At 40.8% G+C, this 26845-nt stretch overlaps 2 protein-coding genes, 1 non-coding gene and 1 pseudogene across 11 annotated transcripts in view; 2 read left to right on the forward strand and 2 right to left on the reverse strand.

Moving 5' to 3' along the window:
• The window catches only part of CCDC25 (coiled-coil domain containing 25), a 40251-nt gene extending 16019 nt beyond the window's left edge, over positions 1-24232 (reverse strand). For 2 of the 5 annotated variants that reach the window (XR_008527654.2, XM_063726311.1), the window contains exons 1-5: positions 23254-23411; positions 15967-16014; positions 13178-13217; positions 7385-7436; positions 3184-3259 (exon numbers count right to left, since the gene is read on the reverse strand). Coding sequence is in view for 4 of the 5 variants with exons in the window: in XM_063726311.1 (XP_063582381.1) it covers positions 3184-3259; positions 7385-7436; positions 13178-13217; positions 15967-16014; positions 23254-23281 (244 nt within the window). In the remaining variant the exon portion in view is untranslated. 5 annotated transcript variants of the gene reach the window in all.
• Positions 5698-5788, reverse strand: LOC112134833 (small nucleolar RNA U13; annotated as a pseudogene).
• A 147-nt stretch (positions 24233-24379) lies between the features above and the next one.
• Positions 24380-24481, forward strand: LOC112134750 (U6 spliceosomal RNA). The gene has a single exon (XR_002916112.1). It is a non-coding gene; the product is annotated as a U6 spliceosomal RNA (small nuclear RNA).
• A 665-nt stretch (positions 24482-25146) lies between these two features.
• The window catches only part of ESCO2 (establishment of sister chromatid cohesion N-acetyltransferase 2), a 33960-nt gene continuing 32261 nt past the window's right edge, over positions 25147-26845 (forward strand). For 2 of the 5 annotated variants that reach the window (XM_054561374.2, XM_054561373.2), the window contains exons 1-2: positions 25328-25460; positions 26236-26304. In XM_054561374.2, coding sequence (XP_054417349.2) covers positions 25423-25460; positions 26236-26304 — 107 coding nt within the window. In that variant the 5' untranslated portion in view covers positions 25328-25422. Of the gene's footprint in view, positions 25461-26235; positions 26305-26845 lie in introns of all 5 variants that reach the window. The other 3 variants (XM_024251076.3, XM_063726597.1, XM_054561372.2) reach the window with 3 other exon arrangements.

Consider the following 26845-nt stretch of genomic DNA (forward strand, 5'->3'; position numbering starts at 1 on the left):
AATCCCCATGTACACTGGAAAAAGCTGGAAGACTGCTTTACCCAAGGGGTCAAGATTAACACCACCAAAAATGGCACAAAATGACATCATGTGCTGCCTGACTATAATGTGCAAAACTTCACTTACGTAATATTCCTGCCCCAAAGTGCATGATGGGATTCTAATCCAGAGGAAGCATCAGACAAACCCCAACTGTGGGTTAGTAATCCCATTACTACAACTGGTCTGTACTTTTTGAGAGACAAAGCAGTATCTCTGGATTAAAGGAGACTAAAGAGAAGTAAATACAGCACAAGTAAATATAGCACATGGCCCTGGATCCAAAAAAAAAAAGCTATAAAGAAACAGTAGTGGGACAAGTGGCAAAACTTAAATATGGACTGTATATCAGAACACAGTATTCTATCCATGTTAAAATTCCTGAATTTTACCACTGTAATACAGTTATTTAAGACAATGTCCATGTTCTTCAGAGGAACATGTTCAAGGGTCATGATATCTACAATTTCGCTTCAGATGGTTCAGCTTAAAAGGTTAATGAGTATGCAATATATAAAGCAAATAAATATGGAAAAATTTAAAAATTGATGAATCTAAGTGAATGGTATATGGTAGCTGTACTATTCTTGCAACTTTTCTGTATATCTGAAAGTTTTTTCAAAATAAAGTTTCTTTAGAAAATCTCCATGTGCAAGGCACCGTGGGGGACACAAACATGACCAGACAATGAATCTTGCTCTCCACGACTCTAACGGAGCAGGGTAAGCACATAAATAACTTGGATTAAAAGGAGAACTGATCAAATGCTGTTGGAAAGCTACAGGAAACTGCTAAGACAGCACAGAGAAAGTGGGGCCACTCAAAGCTGAAGAAGGAAAAGGCTTCATCGAGGAGGCTCACAGAGCTCAGGGGTTATGGCAGAACACTTGAGCCAAATGGGGTGACATCAAATCCAGTCTCTACTGCGCTTTAGACCTCTAAGACCTTGAACAAGTTCCTTAATTCTCTTTAAGATCAGTTTCCTCCTCTATAAAATGAAAATAACATCTAACTCAACAGGGTGGATAATTTGTGAAGTACTTAGCACAGGGCCAGGCATGTAATTAACACTCCATCAGTGTTAGCAATTACTACCATCACTACACCTACTATGTGGACCTTGAACCTTAGCTTGAATCTGGACTCTGATGACCGACAAGGACAAACCTGAGGGCAGAGGGAACAATATAAGCCGGGTGCAGGGTCGGAAAACAGCAAATATTGGCTTTGGCTGTAGTGTGAAATACGTGAAGGGAAAGAAGTCTGCAGTCAAATCAGAGACGCTTAAATGCTGGCTTCAGAAGTCCAGATTGAACAGTTTAGGCCGAGGAGAGTCAAGACAGTTTCTAAACTTCTAAAAGTTTAATCTGGAAAGATTCACTGGGTGAACACAGAACAGGCTGACCTAAGATTCTGGACCTATGACCCAGAACAGGCTGATTCTATAGCGATAAACAAATTTACCCCCAAAGCCCTTGGTTCTGAGCACTGCAGGTGGTAAACCGGGGGAAAACTTTGTCCCTACAAAGTGCCACAAGTGGAATGTCCTCTGGAAATCTCATAGCAATGACCATTTTCTCCACTCCTTGGCACATCATCTTCTACTAACTCACAAGAGCAAGACCCTTGGGCTTAGCTCCTTATTTGCTAGCTGAGCAATCATTGCAGAAGGCTGAAGAGGAGAGAAAGAGTAATTCAGTGTCATGACTCTTTGCTCCTCTTTGTTTTCTCTAGAATTAGTAAACTATGAAGAGATTAAGAAGAAAGCAGCTGGGCCAAGAATAAGGCCTCCAAAGCTCTTTTAACAAAGACATGTCTGCTAGCCAGCAGCATGGGAAGGGATAAGGACATGTGAAGGAAGCTGGAACACAGAAGGAAAGAATATAATGATTCTTTCAATTCTTCTTGTTATTTCAGTAACTGAAGATCTTAGCTGAAAATCTTAAAAAATTCTGTTCTCCTCATAAAACGGAATGTCCCAAAATGTATTACAATTTATTAACTTATAGAGTTGAAAATCAGTGGCTCTGTAAAGCAACAGTTCTACCTTCTTTGGCTAGGTGCTGACTCATCATTCAGGCCGCCTAAGTGAAGGTGTGGGAAGCACAGTCGGGGAAAGGGGAATGCTGCGCTGCTCTTGTCCTGTAATTGCCAAATCCTTGTCCTGTAATTGCCAACTCCTGGTACCTGTTATCAGCTGTGGGTCCGCCCCATGTTTATCTTCTTCCCAAACCACGATTGCTTTCCAACCTTCTGGAGCATCCCTCCACTCCATCTCAAGCCATAATAACCTCTACCCGATCTAGACCTGTGTTCTACATCCTAAAATCGGATCTACTGGCTCATTCTTAGCAGAGCACCACCTCCTGGTTTCGCTTCTTAAACCCCACCCCTACCCTACTAATCATCCTTCTTGACACTTCATGACTATTAGATGAAATCTTGCATAGCAGAAATAAATACCAGGTAATCATCAAGCACAGTATGCCAGGCCCCACCTAAAACAGGCTAATTGTTTTCAACCCACGCTGCACAGGAGACTCACCCAGAGAGATTTTAAAAGCAGTGATATTTGGGAATCACCCCAGACCAACTAAATAAGATTCTCTTTGGTAGGGAGGGGAAGTAACAAGATCAACTGACTTGACAACTTCGCAATTTAAGAGCGAAAAAGTACGTAAGAGGAGGAGGGAAAGAAAAAAGTAGAAAAGCATGATTTGGGGACTTTAATTCTAGAATCTAATGACAAATAATAGAAATAAAGATATCAAAACATTAAAAATAAAGCCATAAAACACATTGTTCTTGCTTAGCTATCAACATTACCAAATTTCCCGAAGTCTTTTTATAATAACACTAAGTACAGACGGATCTAGACAACCTTCTATTCAAGGTAAGGAAACAGTAAAAAGAACCGAGATTTAGATAGGACCATCAAAATGACAGGGGTGGGGAGATCAATTTTTAGTTCTTTGACAGGTAGCAAAATTGCCATCCATCTTAAAGAACAAAACATGGCAAAGGCACAGCACATGTTATTCTTTGATGGAGGCCAAAGTCAACAGCATGCTCACTAAAATGTAATCCATTTCAGACACAGAGAAAGTCAGTGCTAATTCTAAAAACACCTCTAGGAAAACTGACCTTGAATGCTATTGGCCTTCACAAGGTGGGCACAGTCCATCAGCACTTCCTTTGGGATGTCTTCTATATTCTCTCCCTGAAACACAAAAATAAACCAATTGGTCCACTACCTCATTATCCATTGACACTGGAGCACTCAAAGGGCATTTGCTGCCTTACCTACTAGGCATGATTTTACTAAAAGCAGAGGTTCTTCAACTGTTACAGAACACTGAAAAGTAAATTTACTGTGTGCATTATGGGAATGTTTGTTTAAAATAAGAGAAGGCTGTAATATGAAAATGATTGACACTTAAGAAGTAAAAAAAAAAACCAGGAAATGAAAAAAACTGCCAGAATATTAATTATAATTATGTCTGAGTAATTTTTATTCTCTTTCTTCTCATTCTGACTTCTAGAAACCTTGTGGGAAAATGATGCCTATTTTTGACAACTGGGGTCTTCCTGGCCGAGGTCCCTATGACCTTCCTTTCAAAAGAAAATGTGTAGTTTTAGTTCTCAGACATCTGGTAGGTCATCTATCCTCAGCTTCAATCAGGAAAAAAGTTCTGTTGTATAATCTCAACCATTCACTGTAAAGAAGAAATAACAGAAATGACACTGATCCTTTTTCTCTACAGAAATTTGTATCAAAATCAAAGATGAATAAGTGAGGTGATGCCCATTTTACAGATGCAGAAACAGGCCAGTTAAGTAACTTGCTCAGAGTCACGTGGTGAGTAAGCAGCAGAACCAGAATTCAAAGCCAGCAGTCTGGCCCCAGGGTCTGAATGAATCCCTTAGTCTTACTGCATTTTCAACTTCCTTGGTACCTACTAATTACAACGGCTATGTCATTTACTGCAGGAAATTAATCAGGTAAAAGTTTCTCAAGGAGCACACACTTTCAAACTGGGCACATTAGGCTGGGTTTAGGGGCTCGCGCCTGTAATCCCAGCACTTTGGGAAGCCAAGGCAGGAGGACAGCTTGAGCCCAGGTGTTCGAGACCAGCATGGGCAACACAGTGAGACCTCACATCTACCAAAAAAATTAAACTGAGCTCATTATGTGTTTCCAAAAGACAGTGAAATTGAACTTCTATTCAAACAAGTAATAATTGGTGGTAATGTGAACTCGGGACTACCACCAGTATTTTCCATCTTCTGACACAGCAGATCCCCCAAAGAAGACATTAATCTGACCCAAAATTAAACTTGGTAACACCATAATTTATTTTCTCTAAATCTAATAGTTCCAAAATGGCAAGAAGTTGCCTAAAAGCATTCAGAATTTTGCTCCAGCATAGAGTTCATAATCCTCTTTTCCTTCACCATATAGTCCTCAAAAACATAAATAGTATGAGATGGGGCACACTGTTTAACCTTGCTAGTAAACTAAAAAGTGAATATTATTGCCATAATGAAGTAGCATCTTATATTCATCAAAATGGTCAAAAGGTTTTTATTTTTATTTTTTAAGTTATAAAACCCAAAAAGGTTTTGGAAAACCTATAAAGAGTAGAGAGCATTTTAAACAAGCACAATACTTTCAGAGGGCAATCTGGCAAAAAAGCAGTTACCAAACTATGTACATCTTTTCACCCAGGAAATCCATTCCTAAGAATTATTCTAAGAGAATAATGAAAAACAAAAAACAAAAAATAAAACCAGAAGGTAGATTATGAAAAGTTATTTCTTGGTGATTCATAATGCTGAAAAATTATAAACAATCTATATTCTGACAAGGGAGTTTCATATTAATTGCAGCATATTATTAACTCAATGCAGCCAGTCAAAATAACAAATATGAAAATTATATAGTAACATAAAAAAGTTCATAAAATGTCACGTTAAAAAGTAATCTAATCAACCAGGGGATGTCAAGATGGAATGTGGACAAGAGAATTTAACTCTTATTACAAACATAGGATATCATGTCACTGAAAGGGGTGGGGAAAAAAAGTAGCTTACAGCTAACTTTGGAAACGACGTGTTTTTGTTGTTGTTGTTGTTCTTGAGACAGGGTCTTGCTCTGCTGCCCAGGCTGGAGTGCAGTAGTGTGATCATGGCTCACTGAAGCCTCAGCCTCCTGGGCTCAAGTGAGCCTCCTACCTCAGCCTCCCAAGTAACTGGGACCACAGGTGGGTATCCCACAACCAGCTACATTTTCTTTATTTTTTGTAGTGACAGGGTCTCCCTATGATGCCCAGGCTGGTCTTGATCTCCTGGGCTCAAGTGAGCCTCCTGGCTCAGCCTCCCCAAGTGCTACCATGGAAAATAATGTTTTGACTGGCAATGGTTTAAGGCAAAAAGACAACCTGTAGCAAAGGATGACAATCAGAGCCATCCCCATGAGCTCATGTTTAGCTTAATATAAGTACAGACGGAGAGATACAGAAACAATTACAGATATGTGCATATACATGGGTTAGTACACATACATGTATATCTCCTTCTCTGTCAGCTCAGAGGGCCGAAAAGCGATGACACTCCAGTGGTAACAGGCGCACCCAGAGCCCAGATCTTTTTAAATTTTTTCACATCAGACATGACAAGGTTCAAGGGTGGCACATGTCATACATGCGCATGAACAGCCAATCATCACACTCATAAACTACAGAAGGATCCATCTAGATCTTGATTTCGAAACACCATTACCACTGGAAAGAACCAGGTTTCCTTGGAGAAATGCCCGATTCTAGAGCTGGGACGGGGAAAATACAAGACGAGCCTGGAGCTCTCTGCAGTGCCAAAAAGCAAGGATGTGCTCAAAGAACAAAAGGATGGGAGCATGTCAGAGGACATGGGAGCACACGGGAGCCCGCTGAAAGAGCTCCAGCTGAAGCTGCAACAATATCAGAGTAAAATAACCTGGTTCCAGAACATATCTCAAAGGATAAAATAAACACAGGAGTCTAGGCCGATGCAAATAAATGACTGAATAAATAAATAGGGGAAAAGAGACAAATGTTCCTTCCAGAATTCCAAATAATGTATATAGACACTCCCCTCTCCAGGAAGTAGCGCTTAATTCCATCCTCCACCTCCTTGAGTGTGGGCTGGACTTAGTGACTTGCTTCCAAATAAGAATACAGAAACGGGAAGAAAAGCAACCTTATAGAAGAGCAACATCCAAACACTACCCTGGCCAGGCCATCAAGGCTCATGTCATCAATGATAAGTCACGGTAATACACGCACCTGATATGCTGTGACGAGACAGGCACTTCACCTCTGTGATATTCTCCCCCTAAACCCATAACCCATCTAGTCACGAGAAAAAATATCAGATAAATACAAACTGAGCAATAGTCTACAAAACACCTGATCAGTACTTCTCAAACTGTCAAGGTCATAAAAAACAGAAAGAATGAGAAATTGTCATAGACTAGAGAAGACTAGGCAGACACAACTAAATGTAATATGGTACTCTAGACTGGCTACTACAACAAAAAGAGGGCATTAATAGAAAATTGGTGAAATCCAAATAAAGTCCAGAGTTTAGGTGACAGCAATGTGCCAAGGTTAGTTTCTTTGTCTTGACAAATCTACCATAGCAATGTAAGATGTTAACGATGGGGGAAACTAGGTGAAGGGTAGACGGGAACTCTGTATGACTCCTGCCACTTTTCTGTAAATCTAACATTTTTCCAAAGTTGAAAGTTTATCAAAAAGAAAGCAGTACACTCACAAGCATATATACCCTATGATTCAACTATATATAAAATATATGAATAGAGACGGATTGGAAAAATAGTGGTATTGTATTACTAGGGGCCATTAAATATTTTTTTCCTTTATTACTAGCATGTTCTTTTAAACTTCCTAAAGAAGCCTATGATAACTGGGAACACGGGCCTTTCACTGAGGCAGGAGAATCACATGAGCCACACATGATATCCACTGGAGGAGACAGAAAGTCTGGGAGTGTCAACTGAATCGAAAGAAAAGGAAAGCAGAGATGACAGACAGCACACTGGAAGTGACAGGATAAGCAGTGCATCTAGCTGGGAAATACGTACACTGCCTCCTTCTACATCTCAAAAATCATTTAGAATGTTAGAGTGATTTTCTGGGTCAGAGGGAAGACAAGTCTTCATTTGTTAACTTTTAGATTTGCGTACCAACTTATTACTTTAAGCAATTTAACTGCAAAGGATAAAGAACAAGATATGATGCATCATCAGGAGAAAAGTCAAGAATCCATGTTTAAATTCAGTTACCTTATGTAATCGAAGGTATACATGAGCCGAAGAGAGTTTGTCCACATGAAACCTACAAAGAATGAAAACCACTTTTAGCAAGAGGTACAAGACAATCAACTCCTCAGGCCACGTGCCATTTAAAGCATTCTGTTCTAAAAAGTCTTCACTCCATGCCTGCCACATGTGAAGCATCATGAGGAGTATAAAGCACAGTCACCACCTCCAAAGGGCTCCCCATCACCATGAAGAGGTACAAGAAACACTGAGTTATGGAGCTGTGAGTAAGTGCCAAGATGAGTAGAAATACTAAATATTAACTGTGCTGGGAAGGGTGATTTTTCAAGATATAAAAAGAACTATCACTGATCAAACGCTTCATGATAAAAAGGAGGCAGTGAGATATGGTTGGCCCCTGACTGAAGCATAGGACTTAGAGCAAAACCAAGGAAAGGAATTTCAGGTGAAAAGAGTGGGGGATGAAAGAAGTCAGCAAGTCTCCAATGCTGCCAGCCTGGGAGATTAGCAGAACCACAGTTTGGCGGAAACAGATGACAGTTTTGTTTGTGACATCCCAAATTTCAAGTGATAGCAAAACAATCCAAAGAGAATGTTGAATAGAGAGCTGGAAGAGTTAGGCGGGGCCTAAAGACGCTAAGCAGAACACCTCATTAAATGGGTTACAATTCAATAATGTAACCCAATAATTCACAAACCCAGCAGTTCATCCGGCCCTATATTCTGACAGTGATACTAATATATGTCTCTTGGGTGAGCACTGCCCTTTACTGACATTGTCCTAAAAACATTCAGAATGTCCCCCACCCCTTAAATTTACCTTTCATGATGGCGCTATCACCTATCAATTAAACCTTTTAAAATCTATGCAACATTCAGGATACGAGATTTTCATGTTTTCAATTCACTAAATGAACTTGACTTTCTCTTTCCAATACCCGGAAATGTCCCCTCAGAATCCCAGCATCACACAACAAACAAGGTAACATGATTGCCACTTCGTGACTCTGTTAACTTTAGTTGATACAATTTGGATTTGCGTCCCCACCAAATCTCATGTCGAATTGTAATCCCCAATGTTAGAAGTGGGGCCTGGTGGGAGGTGACTGGATCATGGGGGTGGATTCTTCATGAATGGTTTAGCACCATCCCTTTAGTGCTATTCTTGTGATAGAGTTCTCATGAGATCTGTTTAAAAGTGTGTAGCCCCGGCACCCTGCTCCTGCCATGTAAGATGCCTCGCTTCCCCTTAGTGCTATTCTTGTGATAGAGTTCTCATGAGATCTGTTTAAAAGTGTGTAGCCCCGGCACCCTGCTCCTGCCATGTAAGACACCTCGCTTCCCCTTTGCCTTCCGCCATGATTAAAAGTTCCATGAGGCCTCCCAGAAACAGACACTGCCATGCTTCCTGTATAGCCTGCCAAACCATGAGCCAATTAAACCTCTTTTCTTTATAAATTACCCAGTCTCAGGTATTTCTCTATAGCAATGCAAGACGGACTAATACATTAGTCATACTGCTTCCTTGGTCCTTACCTTTCCAGACTGAAGAATGTTCAGAAAATCCTAAAGAGGCATCATTACATCCCATTATGTATCTCTAGCCATTTTCTTAAGCACTAATAAATGTTTTAGAGGTGAAAATGGTCACCTTCACACCTAGTACAAGATGTAGACTGTATGATTCTATATAAAAGTGCCCTCTTTAAAGAGGTTAATCTTGCTATTCACTATGCATACAGAAAAATATTAGGCACTTTTGGCACACAGTTTATGATGACTCTAGGTTTTACTCTTAATCATTAGTGATAGCCAGAAATGGACATAACATCTTATTTGACTTATATTTCTCCAAGTGGTTCACTTACTCATTTGCATTCCCATGTGAGAGATTCATATTAATTATCACCTTCAGCTGGACATTTTCCAGCCAGAAAAACCTGTGCTTTTTGCAAATCTAAAAATTACATATCTCATTATCCCTTTTCAGAATCTTAGGAAAATATCACACTAGTAACCAAGATAACTGAAAAGTAACTTCTCCCATTCCAACTTTTAATTTGCCTTAAGCCAGTTCTCTATTTACAACATCTTCTTCCCTATGTACCTATAGTAGATTGAATTCTGATTTTTCTTAAAGGTCTATGATATAGAATTTTGTCAAAAGAAATATCCAAATAATTCAATATATATTTAATGATATTCATACATAAGTAGAGAAAGAACCAAAACACACACAGGAATATCACTGCCAAAATACAGCAACTTTACCGATATACATCAATTTCAGGTTTGTATATGATAGATACACCTAGACAAAGGGCAGGGGAAAATGGATGAAAGTATAAGAGAAAAAATCCAGCTCTATAAACAAACTATCTTGAGCAAGTTTCCTTAAAACAGAAGCAAACGACTTCTCAAATCTTTCTAAACGTTTACTCAAAGTTTAAATTATAGCCATAGTTCCCTCTTATCCTTGTTATCTTCCTCTCCCTGTTACCCTTTTCTGAATGCAGAGACCAGAAACTTCCCTAAATGAGCATCAACTGCCTGAGGATACAGATTCAGGGCCCTGGAGCTGGGCTGTCCAATTACTTAAAGCTGAGTCTGTGGAAACACTAATCATTAGGAAGTCTGGACACAGTAAATACACACTATTTCTATTTTCCTACATATAAAGATGAATTTAGGGCCAGGCACAGTGGCTCACGCCTGTAGTGCCAGCACTTTGGGACACCAAGGTGGGAGGATCACTTCAGGTCAGGGGTTGGAGACCAGCCTGGCCAACATGGTGAAATCCCATCTCTACTAAAAATACAAAAAAATTAGCCGGGCACAGTGGCAGGTGCCCGTAGTCCCAGCTACTCGGGAGGCTGAAGCAGGAGAATCGCTTGAACCCGGGAGGTGGAGGTTGCATTGAGCTGAGATGGCACCACTGCACTCCAGCCTGGGAGACAGAGCGAGACTCTGCCTCAAAAAAAAAAAAAAAAAAATAGCCTGGTGTGGTGGTACATGCCTGTAATCCCAGCTACTTGGGAGGCTGACACAGGAGAATAGCTTGAACCCGGGAGGTGGAGGTTACACTGAGTCAAGATTGCATCACTGCACTCCAGCCTGGGTGACACAGCAAGACTCTGTCTCAAAAAGAAAAAAAAAAAGATGAATTTAGTTCCATTCTCACGGATTCCTAGGAAAACCCTTTGCTTAAAAGCCTCAGGAGGTTTTCTGGGATAAATTCAGATGCTGACATTCACAGAGGTAATGAATGATTCAAAAGCTCCACAAAGTGAAGCAGGCGAACACCCCACCCTGGAATGGTGATCAACTCAGCATCATTCTTAGCACTCCCTGGAATATGTCCAAAATTGACATCTGGAATGGGTTTTGAGGTCTACACCTACTCACATCATACCTCAAATGTAGCTTCTGAAGGTAAAAGCCAATCATATCCAACAACAGTCATTCATCTCAAGACTACTAAAGGGGGTCAAAATGGGCCTCTCGGTATCTGTAGACCAATTTGGGAAGTACTAATCACAATGAAATGAAAAACTGAGGTCATAATTTATTGGACGTGGGTTGTAAATTGGAAATTTCTCTTCCATTTATTTAATTAAACAAATGAAAGTCAGGTAGAAGGCTGTGGTACACTGATTTTCAGGCTGCATCTGATTATGTAACCTTCTCTATGCAGGTATTTATGCCTCAAACCTGATAGGTTAAAAATTTCCATCAGCTAACTGCCTAACAGGTGCAGCCATTCTTATTCCAGCCATTCTTATTCCCATGAGAGTCTGGAGATCGCTGGTCTTTAAAAACAACTGAAAATCATCCAGCTGGGTGTGGCAGGAGCTCAAAATGGAGATAACCGTGATGTGGCCATTGTAGGGAAATGTCCATGGAAACTGCTTCTACACTGGCAGAGTCAATTAGGAAATCAACAAATATTTACTGAATACCTACTATGTGCCAGGACCTATGCTAGGTACTGGGAATATAGTAGTTAATGAAATAGGTGATCATTGTCCTCATACAGCTTACTGTCTCAGGCCCTAGGAAGGCGGGCAGCCCCAGTCTGGATGTTTTCAGCATTGCACCCTGCCCACTTGAGGCAAGAGAGCACCAAGCAGGGTTTAACGTGATGACATATTTGGATTTAGAAGACAGGCTATTGTGCTGGAATAGGGACCAGATTTAAAAAGCCTTTAAAATTCCTTTGTTCCGGCTGGGCGCAGTGGCTCACGCCTGTAATCCCAGCACTTTGGGAGGCCAACGCGGGTGGATCACCTGAGGTTAGGAGTTCGAGACCAGCCTGGCCAACGTGGTGATAGCCCCAGTCTCTACTAAAAATGCAAAAACTTAGCCAGTCATGATGGTGGGCGCCTGTAGTCCCAGCTACTCGGGAGGCTGAGGCAGAAGAATCTCTTGAACTCGGGAGGCAGAGGTTAAGTGAACCGAGATCGTGCCATTGCACTCCAGCCTGGGCAACAAGGGCAAAACTCTGTCTCAAAAAAAAAAAAGAAAATTAAATCAACTCTTCTAAAAAGCAGTAGCCTCAACTCTATCACTAGAGGGAATTAAGTGAAGGGTCTGTGTCCACATTTGGAGAAAAGAGGTCCAGAGAGAGCTGCAGCAACAGCCTGGGAGAAGAAAGGAGCTGAAGCCAAAAGAGCAGCAGCCTGGAGGAGACAGAAGCAGTGACTTAGAACCAGAGCCAGAGCCAGTAGCAGACAGAGCAGACCCAGTCAGTTTCTCTTAACCTTAATTTCCTCATCTGAAAAAATGGGCATAATATTAATATCTATTTCACAGAGTTGTTGTGAAGTTAAATGTATTAATGGAGGTAAACACTTAGTAGTATTTGGCATATAGAAAGTGCTTGACAGATGTTCACTATCATAATAAAGCAAACGGGACCCAGGTGCCTTTATCTTCAGGGATAGCATTTGGTAGGAGGTATGAGGAGTCAGGAAGATGATATGCCACTCCATAGGCAGGACTGTGCTCCAGAAGAGAGACAATACTAGGGTCAGAGTCAGTGGTGGAAGCTGAAGATGAAGAAAAAGAAAGTAGACTGGGTGTGACAGTGTTATAGGACAGAAACCCATGTATTCATAAAAGGTCCCAGGTCTGAATGGTAGAAGTCTATGTGGTGTTCTAAGACAGAGAAAAGAATTCCGCTTAAATGAAGTCTTTTTGTTTGTTTGGTATTCTTTTTTTTGGACTGGGTTTTGTGAGCAAAATAAATGATCTCAAAAGGAGACTAAGAAAGTATATGTTATTATTTAAAACAGTTCGCATAAATTGTTTTAGAAAGAAGGCATCGGGGTTGGATCAAGACAGAGCTAAAATCATCAGGGAGTTTAGAAGACAAAGGGGAAAAAGTGTGCTTCCTTTAAAGCTGGACGGGTAAGAACCTCCGTCTATTCCATCCGCATGGATGCTTGTATCTATTTTCTTCATTGCTTCATGTGAAGTCTTCATGAACACTCAAGAACAGTGGCCTGAATATTTAAGTGAGGTGTGGTCTCAGTAACTTACTATGTCGTGGAGACAAAAAGGAGGAAAAAGAAGGCCTGTGTCCTAGAGGCCTTTGCTCTCAAGCCTGAGATCAAACCCAAAAACATCATTTCCAACTTGCAAGGTAATTAGAAATGAAGGGAACTGGCAGTCAGCTGTTTACCCCTGAAGACCCATAGAACCACAGTACAAAGCAAGATTCTAGTTTGAATGCTTGGCCAAGTCTAAGAAAGGCAATGATGATCTACAGAGGGCAGAACCAAAATTGTTACTTACCAGATATCTTCAGGCCAGCCATGCTTGATCAGATCTTCATCTGCAATGAGATATGAGAAACAAAAGAAACAAAAACTGTCAAATGAAGATATGCCAGGGTTTATAAGTTAAGAATGGGAGAAATGTCAGCTCCTCCCACAAATTTCTCTCTCCCTTAATGAAGAAGAGTAATTCAGAGGCCTTGATGCTTGAAAATACAGAAAAAAAAATAATTTTCACAATTGAACAATATGAACTTTATAATTTTTATAAATTTATATAATACTTCTAATCTAAAGCTCAGATATTATTTCTATATGAAGATAATAAAACTAACACTGACAAAACAAAGCAACCAATACATTAGATGTTTCAGAAAATCAATTCACCTAATAATACTTAAACATTAAAAAGAACTGGCTGAAACTTTCAAGCAATATTTTACTTCTTTAAGAAAAAATAACTTGATTATAAAATTACAGAAAATTTAAAACAAAACAAACATTAGAAGTATAAAAAGAAAATAAAAATCACCTTAAATTCTATCACATATGGAAATAAAACACAAGAAGAAATAGCTAACAGAGTGAAAAGTAATTGTCTGGGGAGGTAGTGGGTGGGGTGGAACATGGGTATTAAGAAGCATTTTTTTTTTAATTCTAAGCATTCTATCACTACTTGACTTTTTAAACTATGTATTTGTTAGATACAAATAAAAATAAAGTTCTTTGGGAACAATGACTACCTAATTCTCTTATATGAATAAACTTTTCTATTGTTGGCCCTTGGTTTGTTTCTAATTAGAAATGCTTCGATAAATTTTTTAAATAAAGTTGTCCATATTTCTGATTATTTCCTTAAGGTATATTTCTAAAAGCTAAAGTATTCGCTCAAAGTGAATGCACATTTTTTAAGGCTAATATATATCACTACATAAAGGTTATATCAATAAATATTTCTTACAGCCATATTAATAATTAATAATAATTCTGGTTAATACAGAATTATTTAAGTATTAAATGCCAATTTAAAAATTATAAACGATATTGGGCACAGTGGCTCACGCCTGTAATCCCAGCACTTTGGGAGGCTGAGGCGAGCAGATCACCTGAGGTCAGGAGTTTGAGACCAGCTTGGCCAACATGGCGAAACCCCATCTCCACTAAAATTACAGAAATTAGCCAGGCATGTAGCACATGCCTGTAGCCCCAGCCACTTGGGAGGCTGAGGTGGGAGAATTGCTTGAATCCAGGAGGTGAAGGTTCCAGTGAGCTGAAATCACGCCACTGCACTCCAGCCTGGGTGACAGAGTGAGAAACTGTCTCAAAAAAATAAATAAATAAATAAATTGTGAATGATTCATATGTGATGATTTAAAATGTACCCAAGAAAGTATGGTCTATATAATTTGAATGGGGTATTTACCGTCCAGAAAAGGAAAAGCAAAAGGAAGACACATCTTGGGTGAAGGCACTCATAACAGTCGTAGACACTATGAGTTTTCTGAAAGGCTTTCTAACGCTTTAAGTAGGACTGAGCAAATAGCCAAAAGGTAAGCAAAAAAAGGAAAGAGAAATTTAAAAAAATCTCTTTCCCTCAGTCAGGCAAAGTTTGGCTCCCTGATGACACCTGCTGGCTGATAAAAACAACAAACCTGAAAGCTTTTCAGTGAAAGTAAATCATTCCACTTAAATTGATCGTTCTATCGAGTTCTTGGCCTGAAGTCATAAACACTATTAGAAATACATGTAATGGGCTAGGAATGCCAGACAATGGGGTGATTTAGAGAAGTAATGTCCGTTCTTACAAGGCAACCTAGGAAAAGTTGATATCTCCAAATGACCCTAAGAGTTCCTAGGGAAAAAGTGTTCCATACATACATACATTCACTTATTTCAGACAACAGATTCTCGCTGTCTCTTAAGCTGGAATGCAGTGGCATGATCACGGCTCACTGCAGCCTACCTCCCAGGCTCAAGCGATCTTCCTGCCTCAGCCTCCAGAGTAGCAAGGACAACAGGTGTGCGTCACTATGCCCAGCTAATATTTTCTTTTATTGTTGTTTTTTGTAGAGACAGGGTCTCCCTATGTTGCCCAGGCAGGTCTCGAACTCCTGGGCTCAAGTGATCCTCTCGCCTGAGGCTGTCAAAGTGTTGGGATTACAGGCGTGAGCCACCATGTCTGGCCTCTTACGTTTTTTTCTACAAAGGTTTTAATGACAGCAAAATGCCACTCCAGAGGGCTCTAAAAATATCATCTAAATTTATATCTGTGACATAAATTATGCATCTAGATTTGTATCTATATATTCCCACAACAGACATTCAAAGGATTCCACAATCTAGTCCATCCTAACCCACTCCTCCACAAAGCCTTCTCAGCTTTCAATCACATTTACTATCTCTGATCTGTCTACTTCTACAGCATTTACTATTCATGTTACTTCATTTTGTCTATACTTTTTAAAAAACAGACCTTAGTACTTTTTTGTGATAATAAAGTTGTGACATTAACTTTGGGTGTGACTTAATGGTGAAGCAGTCTATAGCATATTAATACTTGAGTTTTATATTTCTCCTACTAACCCATAAATCATCACAAGTAACATTGATTGTTAAAGCATTTTTCTTACGTAGCTTAGGAGGTGCTGCTGTCTCCCTATGTGAGCTTGTTTTGTTTCTCCAAAGCTAGTTTATCAAAGTAGGTGAAAACTCAGAACCAGCAAACTGGGTGGGGGCATGGAAGCTGGTGAGTGAGAGATAACACTTACCTGCTGAAAATTTCAAAATCAAATGCTTTTGAAAACTTACTTTCATATTTATCTTTTCCCATGTAAATAGTGTAGGCAGATGAATTAACTAAGATAAAACAAAAATAAAAAACAATTAGTAACTTCATCACCAACAAAATTGTTTCATGTGAAAAACAAGTGACAATTCTTAGATTAGGGGTTGGCAAACCATGGCCCATAATCCAAATCCAGCCTACCACCTGTTTTTGGACAGCCCTTGAGCTAAGAATGGTTTTTACGTTTTCAAAGGGTTGGAAAAAAAGCAAAACAAAGAAGAATAAGCCACGGAGATTGTAGGTGACGCACAAAGCCTAAAATATTTACTACCTGGCCCCAAAAGAAAAAGTTTACCATCCTTACTAATAGCTACTTTCCTACTTTCTCAGGGTTACAGTTCAGTGGTATCGCCAGTCCAATCCTATACTTTTGCCTTCTTTAAGAGTAAAAAAAAAAAAAAAAAAAAGAAAAGAAAAGAAAACTAAACACCACAACTAAGTTCCCATGTTTACCAAAGTTTTATTTTGCATAATTGTATTTAGCCAATATTACCCATATTCCAGGTGTGCTGCATATTCTAACAGGCTCTCTATCACATTCAGGGAGACCATGACTCTCCAACTTCTAAACCAGTGACTCTGACCCCTGATCTACATTAGAATCATGTAATTATGCCCCAGCTCCACCTCAGATCAACTAAATTCAAATCTCTGGTGGGCAAGAGTGAGCATCTGTGTTTTCTAAAACCCTTCCAAGTGATTCTAATGTAAGGTCAGGGTTAGAAACAACTGTCCTAACTCAAGTGGAATCTTCTGGGTATGGCTTATCCTAGAAATGACATTTGCTTTACCAAGGTGGTGTTTTATTGCAGACGTCCCTACCTTGGATTCCTACCGAAATTATAACTGAGTGCCAGGTTTCAAAGCTAGTCTACCAAAACTTGTTTGATCCAATTGGACTAAACTCCTGAATTCATAGACACTGGGCCCTCAGGCTACAAAGCCTGTGATGGAGAAGTACTGAAGCATAATACACACTGAAGCAAAGTACTGATAAGTGCAGGGTTGGGCTGGACAGTCTGTTGGCTATCACTCCACAGCACAGAACACACTCATGTACCTGGAGCCCTGAAGGACAAAGAGCAATACGCTCTCCTAAATTAAAAATCCTTTTATCAGAGAGATTCCCTGTACTTTCAGTAATGAGAAGCTTCTTAAATGATCAATCCTAGTTGCCTTTCTTGGGGGAGAGAAAACTAATTCCTTTGTTTAACATTTATAATAACTAAAGTCCAGAAGTAGTTGAGAAAAGTACCTTGAAAGAATGTGTGCATCGCCAAGTTTATAGAAATGCTTGTCTATTACTGAGCATTGTAGTACCTTGATCAGGCCTTAGTGTAGCATGTAACAAATGCCAAAAGGGTGGGAATAAAACTAAAAAGCATTTCAGATTTTCTCTGCATGGCCTGGCAATAGTTCAAGTGTATACCCTTTCAATCCTATAACGTCACTACCTATAATGTTACCATAATAGAGTACCAAAATACTCCACCAAGCAATAATCTTTTTACAATCTAAACACCCCTTAATAGAGATTCTTTAAATATATTATAGATTTGAACATCCATAAACAAAATATCATGTATCCATTAAAAAGAAACGGCAGGTGAAGAAATTAAGTATCAGAACAGTATTTTTGTGTATCTATATATGATTCAATTTATAAAAAATAAATGATTATAATGGTGTGTGTGTATATACATACACATACATGTTTTATTTTTATATAAGCACATACTTTATATGTATGGAAGCATAAACATTTTTTAACAAGTTACTTTGGTTAGCCTGCTATAAAACATACAGATGGCTTTTGTAATTAGAACAGAATTTTCAAAATAACAATATAGGCCAGGTGCAGTGGCTCATGCCTGTAATCCCAGCACTTCAGGAGGCCGCGGTGGGCAGATCACTTGAGGCCAGAAGTTTGAGACCAGCCCGGCCAACATGTTGAAACCCCATCTCTACTAAAAATACAAAAATTAGCCAGGTGTGGTGGCACACGCCAGTGGTTGCAGCTACTGGAGAGGCTGAGGCATGAGGACTGCTTGAACCTGGGAGGCAGAGGTTGCAGTGAGCCAAGATCGTGCCACTGCACTCCAGCCTGAGTGACAGCAAGACTGTCTCAAAAAAGAAAAAAGAATAACTGATATAAAATATTAATAAAGTTGTCTCTGCAGGCCAAGCTATCTAAGCTAACAGAGCCAAAAGAATAACAGAGGAATGTTTTGATGGTTGACTTATTAAATAAGGTGATTGAGAAAATGGCCATAACAAACCTAAAGTGAGTGGCATTCTACAAAGTAATTCAACTAACAATGCCATGAAAGACAAAGACTGAGCAATTGCTTGCGATTAGAGGAGGCTACAGAATAATGACACCTGAAGAATGCAACAATGATTTGTAAGGTATTTTTTGTTACAAATACATCATTAGGACACTAATGGGAACTGAATAAAGCCTGTTGATTAGATAATAGCATTGCTGCAATGTTAATTTCCTAATTTTGATCATGAAAAATGTCTTTTGAGAAGAGAATGCCCTTGATTTTAGAAAATAAATCTGAAGCATTCAGGGGTTAACTGCAACTTACTAACAAACGTTTCAGGAAAAAGGTGTGTGCAAGAGAAAAAACAGAGAAAAAGAGAAACGGAAAAAGAAAGACAAGGCATGTGGTAAAATGTCAGAATTTGTAGTCACAGTGGCTCACGTCTGTAATCCCACCACTTTGGGAGGCTGAGGCAGGCGGATTACTTGGGCCCAGGAGCTCGGGACCATCCTGGGCAATATGAGGAAACCCTGTCTCTATAAAAATAATTTTTTAAATTAGCTGGGTATGGTGGCTAAAGTGGGAGGATCACTTGAGCCCAAGAAGTTGAGGCTGCAATAAGCTGTGACTGCACCACTACACTTGCCACTACACTTCAGCCTGGGTGACAGAGCGAGACTGTCTCAAAAAAAATTGGGGTACTCTGGGAGAATATACAGGAAATCTTTTACTATACTGGCAACTTCTCTGAAAGACTGAAATTATGTCATAATAGAAAATTAGTCTGGGCGCAGGGGCTCATGCATGTAATCCCAACACTTTGGGAGGTTGAAGCGGGAGGATGACTTGAGGCCAGGAGTTCAAGACCAGCCTGGCCAATATGGTGAAACCCTGTCTCCACTAAAAATTCAAACATTAGCCAGTCGTAGTAGCATATGCCTGTAATCCCAGCTACTCAGGAGGCTAAGGCAAGAGAATTGCTTGAACCTAGGAGGCAGAAGTCGCAGTGAGTCGAGATCATGCCACTGCACTCCAGCCTGGGCGACAGAGCAAGACTCCATCTCAAAAAAAAAAAGAAGATGAAAAATAAAAAGGAACATCACTGCTGCACAACAAGTCTGAATTAAGTTCCTTTCCATGTTAAGAAGGAAAAGTAAACTGAATTATTCTAGTTCATTTGTTATTCTCATCTAAATAATATGGTTGATTAGTACTGGAACCGGTTATTTGGAAGACACTTGACTTATGGGTAGCAACCAACCCAACTTCAGAGGTGATCTGATTATTTCACAATTTATAGAACAACCTACTTTTAGGTAGATGATATTAACAGGTATTAAAAGTACAAGTGGACTTTGAGCCAAGTATCTATAATCAGATGGTCTTAAATGTGACACTGGACATATTAGACTAATGTTCAATTATTCCCTTATGAGAGCATGAAAGAATGAAAATGGAACACATTTTAGTCAGATATTAATCATAAAATGCAAAAGAACAACTTCCTATGAAGATTTTCTTCCCATTTTAAAAAAGTTTTTATGCAGTAAAAACCATCAGTTAGTTAAAAACTTGGCAAGCCACACAAATTCATTTCCTGAAGATTCTATATATTTGTTTCTATACTGCCAATATGTAAAGTTTCATTACTATTTTACTGAGAAAGTTAGGATTTTTCCATTAACTTTGCAGTTTTAAAAGATCAGCTGCACAAGTGCACTTTTATTAGGCTTAGAGGCCAAATATTTTTCTAACAGGAAACAGTTCTGACATTATAATGGAAGTCAATGAAAAAAAACAGGACCCACAAATCTAATGAAGCATTTTGCTCTATTAAGGGTAGATGTGTATGTGTGACTAGCACTTAAAGAATTTAGAGTAACTTTAAGGGGAATAGAACAGCATAAAATACATTCAGTACCTATACACCCTGCCTGTATATTTGTTTTTCCATTGTTGGGTTTATATGGATATCTATGTTGTTGAAGATTCATGACTGGAGAAGTTATAAAGAGATGCCTGAGTTGCCAAGGATGAAAATGCTTAGAAGCCTATAAGGGTATATGATTTTTCAGGCTGGTTTTGAATTTTGTTTCTAGTAATTTTAATAATATGGGTAAAACAAACCACATGTACAGAGACAGAGAAATAGCTCATGGCACACACTGTGGAAGGCTAAACTACCGAGAAAAATGAGATGTCAGTGTGATGAAGGTGGAAGAGTAGGGTTTGTGAGTTACAACTTCCCTGGGCCTCAATTTTACTTCTAAAGAGAAAGTATCGCCTTATTCAAACCCACACAAACAATGTGGAACTAGTTTCACTTAAATCCTACCTTTTGGCTGAGCGTGGTGATTCACGCCTTTAATCCTAGCACTTTGGAAGGCCGAGGTGGGTGGATCACTTGAGGTAAGGAGTTCGAGACTAGCCTGGCCAACATGGTGAAACCCCATTTCTACTAACAAAATACAAAAATTAGCCAGGCATGGTGGCGTGTGCCTGTAATCCCAGCTACTTGGGAGACTGAGGCAGTAGAATTGCTTGAACCCAGGAGGTAGAGGTTTCAGTGAACTGAGATCACGCCACCGTACTCTAGCCCAAGTGACAGAGGGAGACTCCATCTCAAAAAAACAAAAAACAAAACAAAACAAAAACTCACCTTTTGTAATTCCAGCAGTTTGGGAGGCTGAGGTGGGCAGATCACTTGAACTCAGGAGTTCAAGACCAGCCTGAGCAACATGATGAAACCCCATCTTTACTAAAAATGCAAAAATCAGCCAGGCATGTTGGCTGGTCCCTGTAATCCTAGCTGTACCAGAATCGCTTGAACCCAGGAGATGGAGGTTGCAGTAAGCCGAGATCGTGCCACTGCACTCTAGCTTGGGTGACAAAACAAGACTCCGTCTCAAAAATAAATAAATAAAATAAATCTCACCTTTAGACCGGGCGCAGTGGTTCATGCCGGTAATCCCAGCACTTTGGGAGGCCGAGGCGGGCAGATCACCTGAGGTCGGGAGTTCAAGACCAGCCTGACCAACATGGAGAAATCCCGTCTCTACTAAAAAAATACAAAATTAGCCAGGCTTGGTGGCACTTTCCTGTAATCCCAGCTACACAGGAGGCTGAGGCAGCAGAATCGCTTGAACCCGGGAGGCAGAGGTTGTAGTGAGCCGAGATCGTGCCATTGTACTCCAGCCTGGGCAACAAGAGCAAAACTTCGTCTCCAGAAAAGAAAAACAAAAACAAAAACAAAAAACTCACCTTTAACAAGCGTATAGAGTAGCAATAGAATAGAAAGTGCTATAAGTAAGTAAAAAAATGGCATTCATTTATTCAACAAGCATTTATTGAGAACTACTAGCCAGTCACTAAGTTAGGGAAACAAGCACAGTAGTCCCCCCTTATCTGTGGGGGATGTCTTCCAAGATCTCCAGTAGATGCCTGAAACCGAGGACAACACTGAATTCCATATATAAAGGGACTTGCCACATAATGATGCTTTGGTCAGCAACCAACCACACATACTATGGTGGTCCCATAACATTATAACGAAGCTGAAAAATTCTGATCACTATTGCCTGATGACCTGGTAGCCATCATAACAGTGTGGTGCAACTCACTTTTTCTACGTTAAGACCCGTTTAAATACACAAATACCATTGCGTTACCATTGCCTACAGCTATTCAGTACAGCAACGTGCTGTACAAGTTTGTACCCTAGGAGCAACGGTATACCGTACAGCCTACATTTGTGGTAGGCTATACCACAGGTTTAAGTATACTCTACCGTATTGCTACAACAATGAAACTGCCTAATGGAGCATTTCTCAGAATGTATTCTTGTCATTAAGGGACGCACGGCTACTGGTATTCCCTATACATATATACCTATGATAAAGTTAATGTATCAGTTCGGTGGAGTAAGAGATTATTGACAACAACTAATAATAAAATAGAACGATTATAACAACGTACCGTAATAAAAGTTATGTGACTGTGCTCTCTCTCTCCCTCTCAAAATCTTATTGTACTGTACTTACTCTTTTTCTTCTTGTGATGATGTGACCACGGAAAGCGAAACACAGGATAAGAAGGGACTACTGTAAAGAGATCCTGTCCACGCCCTCAAGGGACTTACACTCTAGCTCAAGCAGACACCATTTAATACCACGTGATAAGTGCAATGCCAAAGGCATACTTGGAACGTTAAGTGGGTCCCAGGAAAGGAATAGCTAAGCAATCTTGGGGTAGGAGCTAGCATCAGGAAAGGCATCTTGGAAAAGATGGGCCAAAACTGTCTTAAAGGAATTAGCTGGGGGTTGATTTTAGGAAAGGGGAATAACAGGAACAGAATGAAACCAAGTCGGGACGAAGGGCACCCTTTCCTTATCTGTCAAAGATAAGTCAGAAGCATTATCATAGGTCACTTCTGAGATCTGGGACATCAACTGCCCGGGGAGTGGCTGGGTGGACATTCCAGGGTCTTTTTATTGTTTTCTGTTGCATCCCAGACCCTACAACCCCTTCCTGAAAGGGTAAGGCGCACTTCCCTTAAAAAAAAGTTGTTAGCAGGTGTCTCCTTTCTCACAGGGGATAATTACCAGGGTGCAGCCAGAATAAAGGCCGCAGATGGAAGGTCGGAAGAAGACTTGGGATAAGGTGTGTGGAGGGGCCCACAGGCTCTGCCCAATCTCAGGGAGTGACGAGACGTCTTTCCGATTGGGGGACGAGAACTCCCCGATACAAATATAGCAGTGGCATCGCCCCTCCGCGCCCCCCACGCCATGACGAGGGGATGCCGGGGGGAAATCCTGCAGCCGTGGGAGGGACGGATGTGCTGGGGAACCGAGAGGCCGCGGGAAGAGGCACTCGCATCCAGGAGGCATTTTAGAGCTAGGGTCAGGCGCAGCGGGGGACTGGGGGTCCCGGCTTCGGAGCCCGCTGTCCAGCAGGGTCCCGGAGGACGTGGCACCCACTCACCGCTGCTGCTGGTGAAGTAGAACACCATGATCCCGGGAGCGGTGCGGTGACTCCCCCGCGGAGCAGCAGCGCTCAACTCAGGAAGCTCAGGATACCAGACTCGCGGCGGCCCCCTGGCCCCCGGAACTCCTCCGTGCACTTCCGGCGGACGTCGCGGCGCGTCATAACGCCAGCCGTGGGCGCCATTTTTAATCCTGGCCAGGCGAAGGGTACCGGCAAGGAGTTTGGTTCAATGATTTGTGGGTTAAGGGAAAGAGGCTGGGCATCTTGGGCACATTAGTTAACCTGTCTGTGCTTCACTTTCCTCAGCAGCGAAATGACGATGATACTAGAGCAGCTAACTCACAGGATATTTTTTAGGGTTAAATAAGTTAATGGGTGCCAAGGGTTTAGAACACAGCACACAAGCGAGTTGTTTCTGATACTCACCAGGACAATATGCTTCTTGGGGATTGGGCTTTGTTCTGGCTTAAATCGAAGGCCTGCCATCCCAAACCTCCGAACCTCAGAGGTCCTCCTGCTATAAAGTAGGAATAATCATATTCATGTAAAGCTCCTACAGCACTTGGCTTTGCCCTGATTATTTCTCTTGAGAAAGCACTTTTATCTGAGGAATGTGAGTCCCTTTAAATTTATAGGTCTGGAGAGGCATGAAAATGAGACCCCATCATGTTCTACCACCCCCTTGAGCTATGTATTCATCTCCTTAAACTACCTGCTTCTGCCACAAGTAGCTACCTACTAACCTAACACTACCACACAAGACACTATGACCCACACCCTATAGCTTAACAATGTCTAGCCAATCACTGATGCATGTAGTTTCTATACATCAATGAGAATGCTTGACAGTTGTGTATCAGCCCACTTCCTGCCCCCCTTTTTCGTCTTTAAAAACCTGCTTGTAGCAAAGGCCGGACAGAGCTCATATCCAAGGCTACTGGTGGAGGGCGGTGGGGGGAGGGGGGTTGGAATCTTCTGGGCAGCTGTCCCTCCTTTAGCTCAAGCAAACTCTACATTCTTATTTTTTTGCCTTAGCCTTTTCCTTTTAAACCGACACTCTTACATCACTGTCACTGACTTCATTCTATGAAATTGAGGGCGTCACTTAACGAAATTTATTTACGTGCTTGCTTTGACAGCATGTATACCAAAATTGGAATGATACAGAGAACTTTAACATGGCCCCTGCTCAAGGATGACATACAAATTTGTGAAAATTAAATTTGAAAAAATAAACATAAAACTCTAAACTTATTTGAAACTAAAAATGTGCCAGAAACACTGTACCAGGAGCTGGTGACACAAAGATAGTAACAATAGCTAACAATAACCGTTTTAGGAACTTTCTGGTTTTCCAAAGTAAGAATTTAGCTCTGTTCTGTAAATAGCAATTGTTTTAGTTTCTCCGTTGTATTATTTGTAAAATGGGAATGGCAATAGATATTAATACCTTACAGATTGTGGTGAGAAGTAAATGAAACAAAACATGTAAAGCATCTAAGAATGCCTGGCACATAGCAGGTGTTAAGTTTTATATTTTAATTTGAAAAATAAAATAGTGAATAGAAACCTAAAGTTACTAATAAAAAAAGTGAAACTAACAATGAAGCTTCAAATGTGAAAAATAAGTGCATCGAGAATCTTGGAGAGGCCTTTATTTATTTATTTATTTATTTTTGAGACGGAGTCTTGCTCTGTCGCCAGGCTGGAGAGGCCATTTTACAAAAATTTCTTACCCCGTGACCCCAGAATGTACCTCAACTTCAACTGGGCCGAGAACTACAATTCCCAGAATGCACCTAAACAAGGCCCCGGGAACGGAGTCCGGCGTTGCTGCAGGGGATTGTGGGTGGCGTGGTTTCCCTCAGAGATTTTTCACTTCACCAGGGCGCGAGAATCTTGGAAACAGCCTCCAGGGTGGGCGGGGCAAGGGCTGGTGCTCCACCAATCACCGAGCTAGCCCCTGGAAGCGCTGAGCCGTGGCCAATCGGAACGCAGCGGCTTCCTCCTAGCCTGGCGCGCGATAATTTGAAGACGCTCACGGAGCGGCTGGCTAGGCTGAGGAGAGCTCGCCGGGCTCTGAGGCGCAGGTAACCTCTGGAGTAGGCCGAGGCGGGGCTGTGGAAGGCTGAGGCGAGCAGGAGACCCTGTGGAACGTGCGGGCGAATGTCACGGAGAAAGAGCTTTTGCTCGGCGCTCGGCAGGTCCGCAGGCCCGAGACCGAAGAAGCCACTGACTCGTTCTCCGCGCTCACAGGCGCCGGGTTTCCCCTCTTCCCGACGCCGGCGTTTCCTTGTTTTGGGTTTAGGGTTTGTTTGTTTGTTTCCCTGACCGGGTTCAGGGTCGGGACGCTTTCCTCTCCTACCTTTCCTCGCTTAGCCCCAGAGGGGTCCCCCGTTAAGCCGCAGCTCGACCTGAATTCCCAGAGACCCTGGCCTTTCAGTTTGTTCATTTATTAATAGCTTTGAAATAACGCTTGTGTGCTGCTTTGGGGGGAATTTCCCTGATTCCAGGGAAGGGGAAGGAAATGAACTCTGACGAGCCACAAAGCCGTCTGCTCGTGCATTCTAGCATTTGTTTTCAGCAGGCTTACGACTTTAAGAGATTTTTATAAAAAGGGAAGCAAACGGCTTTCTCCGGGCTCATGAGCTAGGAAAATGGCAGAGGACTGTGCTTCACCCATTTTCTTACCGGGCTCTGATGAAAAGTTACAGACGGTCTCTGCCTTCATTGAAGGCTGTTGAGATGGGGAAACAAGAAGAAAATGTCTTAAATGGACTATTAGGGAAATACAGGGTACTATGGAAGCAGAACAAGCGCGTGTAATCCAGGGAGGGGTGGAAGGAGAGCAGTGTCGAGGAAGACCTCCCAGAAAATAGGGTTTTAACTTGGTGTGAAATACACTAATTAAAGGGGGTGTAATTTTGATAAAGCGATTTTTAATATTTTGATGAATGTGGTTATTGTCATTTCTTTTAGGAATTCAATAAAGAAAATGGCAGCTCTTACTCCAAGGAAGAGGAAGCAGGATTCTTTGAACTGTGACAGGTGAATCTCAGCCTATGAATAGAAACTTAGAAAAATTCTCCTTCTTGTCTCTCTTGTTCTCTCCTATTTTCTAAAATTTTCGTTCTTCCACTAGCCTACTCCTTGTGGCTACAGTGATAACCTGATAACCTATATTCTAATTCTAGCTTGGAAATACATTAAGTTTTCATGATGAATTATTTAGTCCTTTTCAAGGAAATCAAAGCTGTTTTTTAGTTTTTGTTTTTTTCTTTTGACATAGAAGCAGCACATTGAAGAAAGCTGTTTTCTATGGCTAGGTAATATACCAAATTGGCTATTACCTTTTTCCTTTCTATTCCCCTATAATATTTTACATAGTGTTTTGCATACAGTAGATGCTTGTCTGGAAACAATTCTAGAAAGACTGTGTACTCAGATATTAATTACTCTACCCAGGAAAAGCCCCAGGGAGTCAGTTCATTACAGACAGTTATTATAGGGGGCTTGTAGACAATAGAGCAAAATATATGAGCTATAATTTATATATGGCCAACACATAGAAATAGATTTTAAAACATAC

The sequence above is a fragment of the Pongo abelii genome, chromosome 7 (genome assembly GCF_028885655.2).
Source record: "Pongo abelii isolate AG06213 chromosome 7, NHGRI_mPonAbe1-v2.0_pri, whole genome shotgun sequence".
NCBI lineage: Eukaryota > Metazoa > Chordata > Mammalia > Primates > Hominidae > Pongo > Pongo abelii.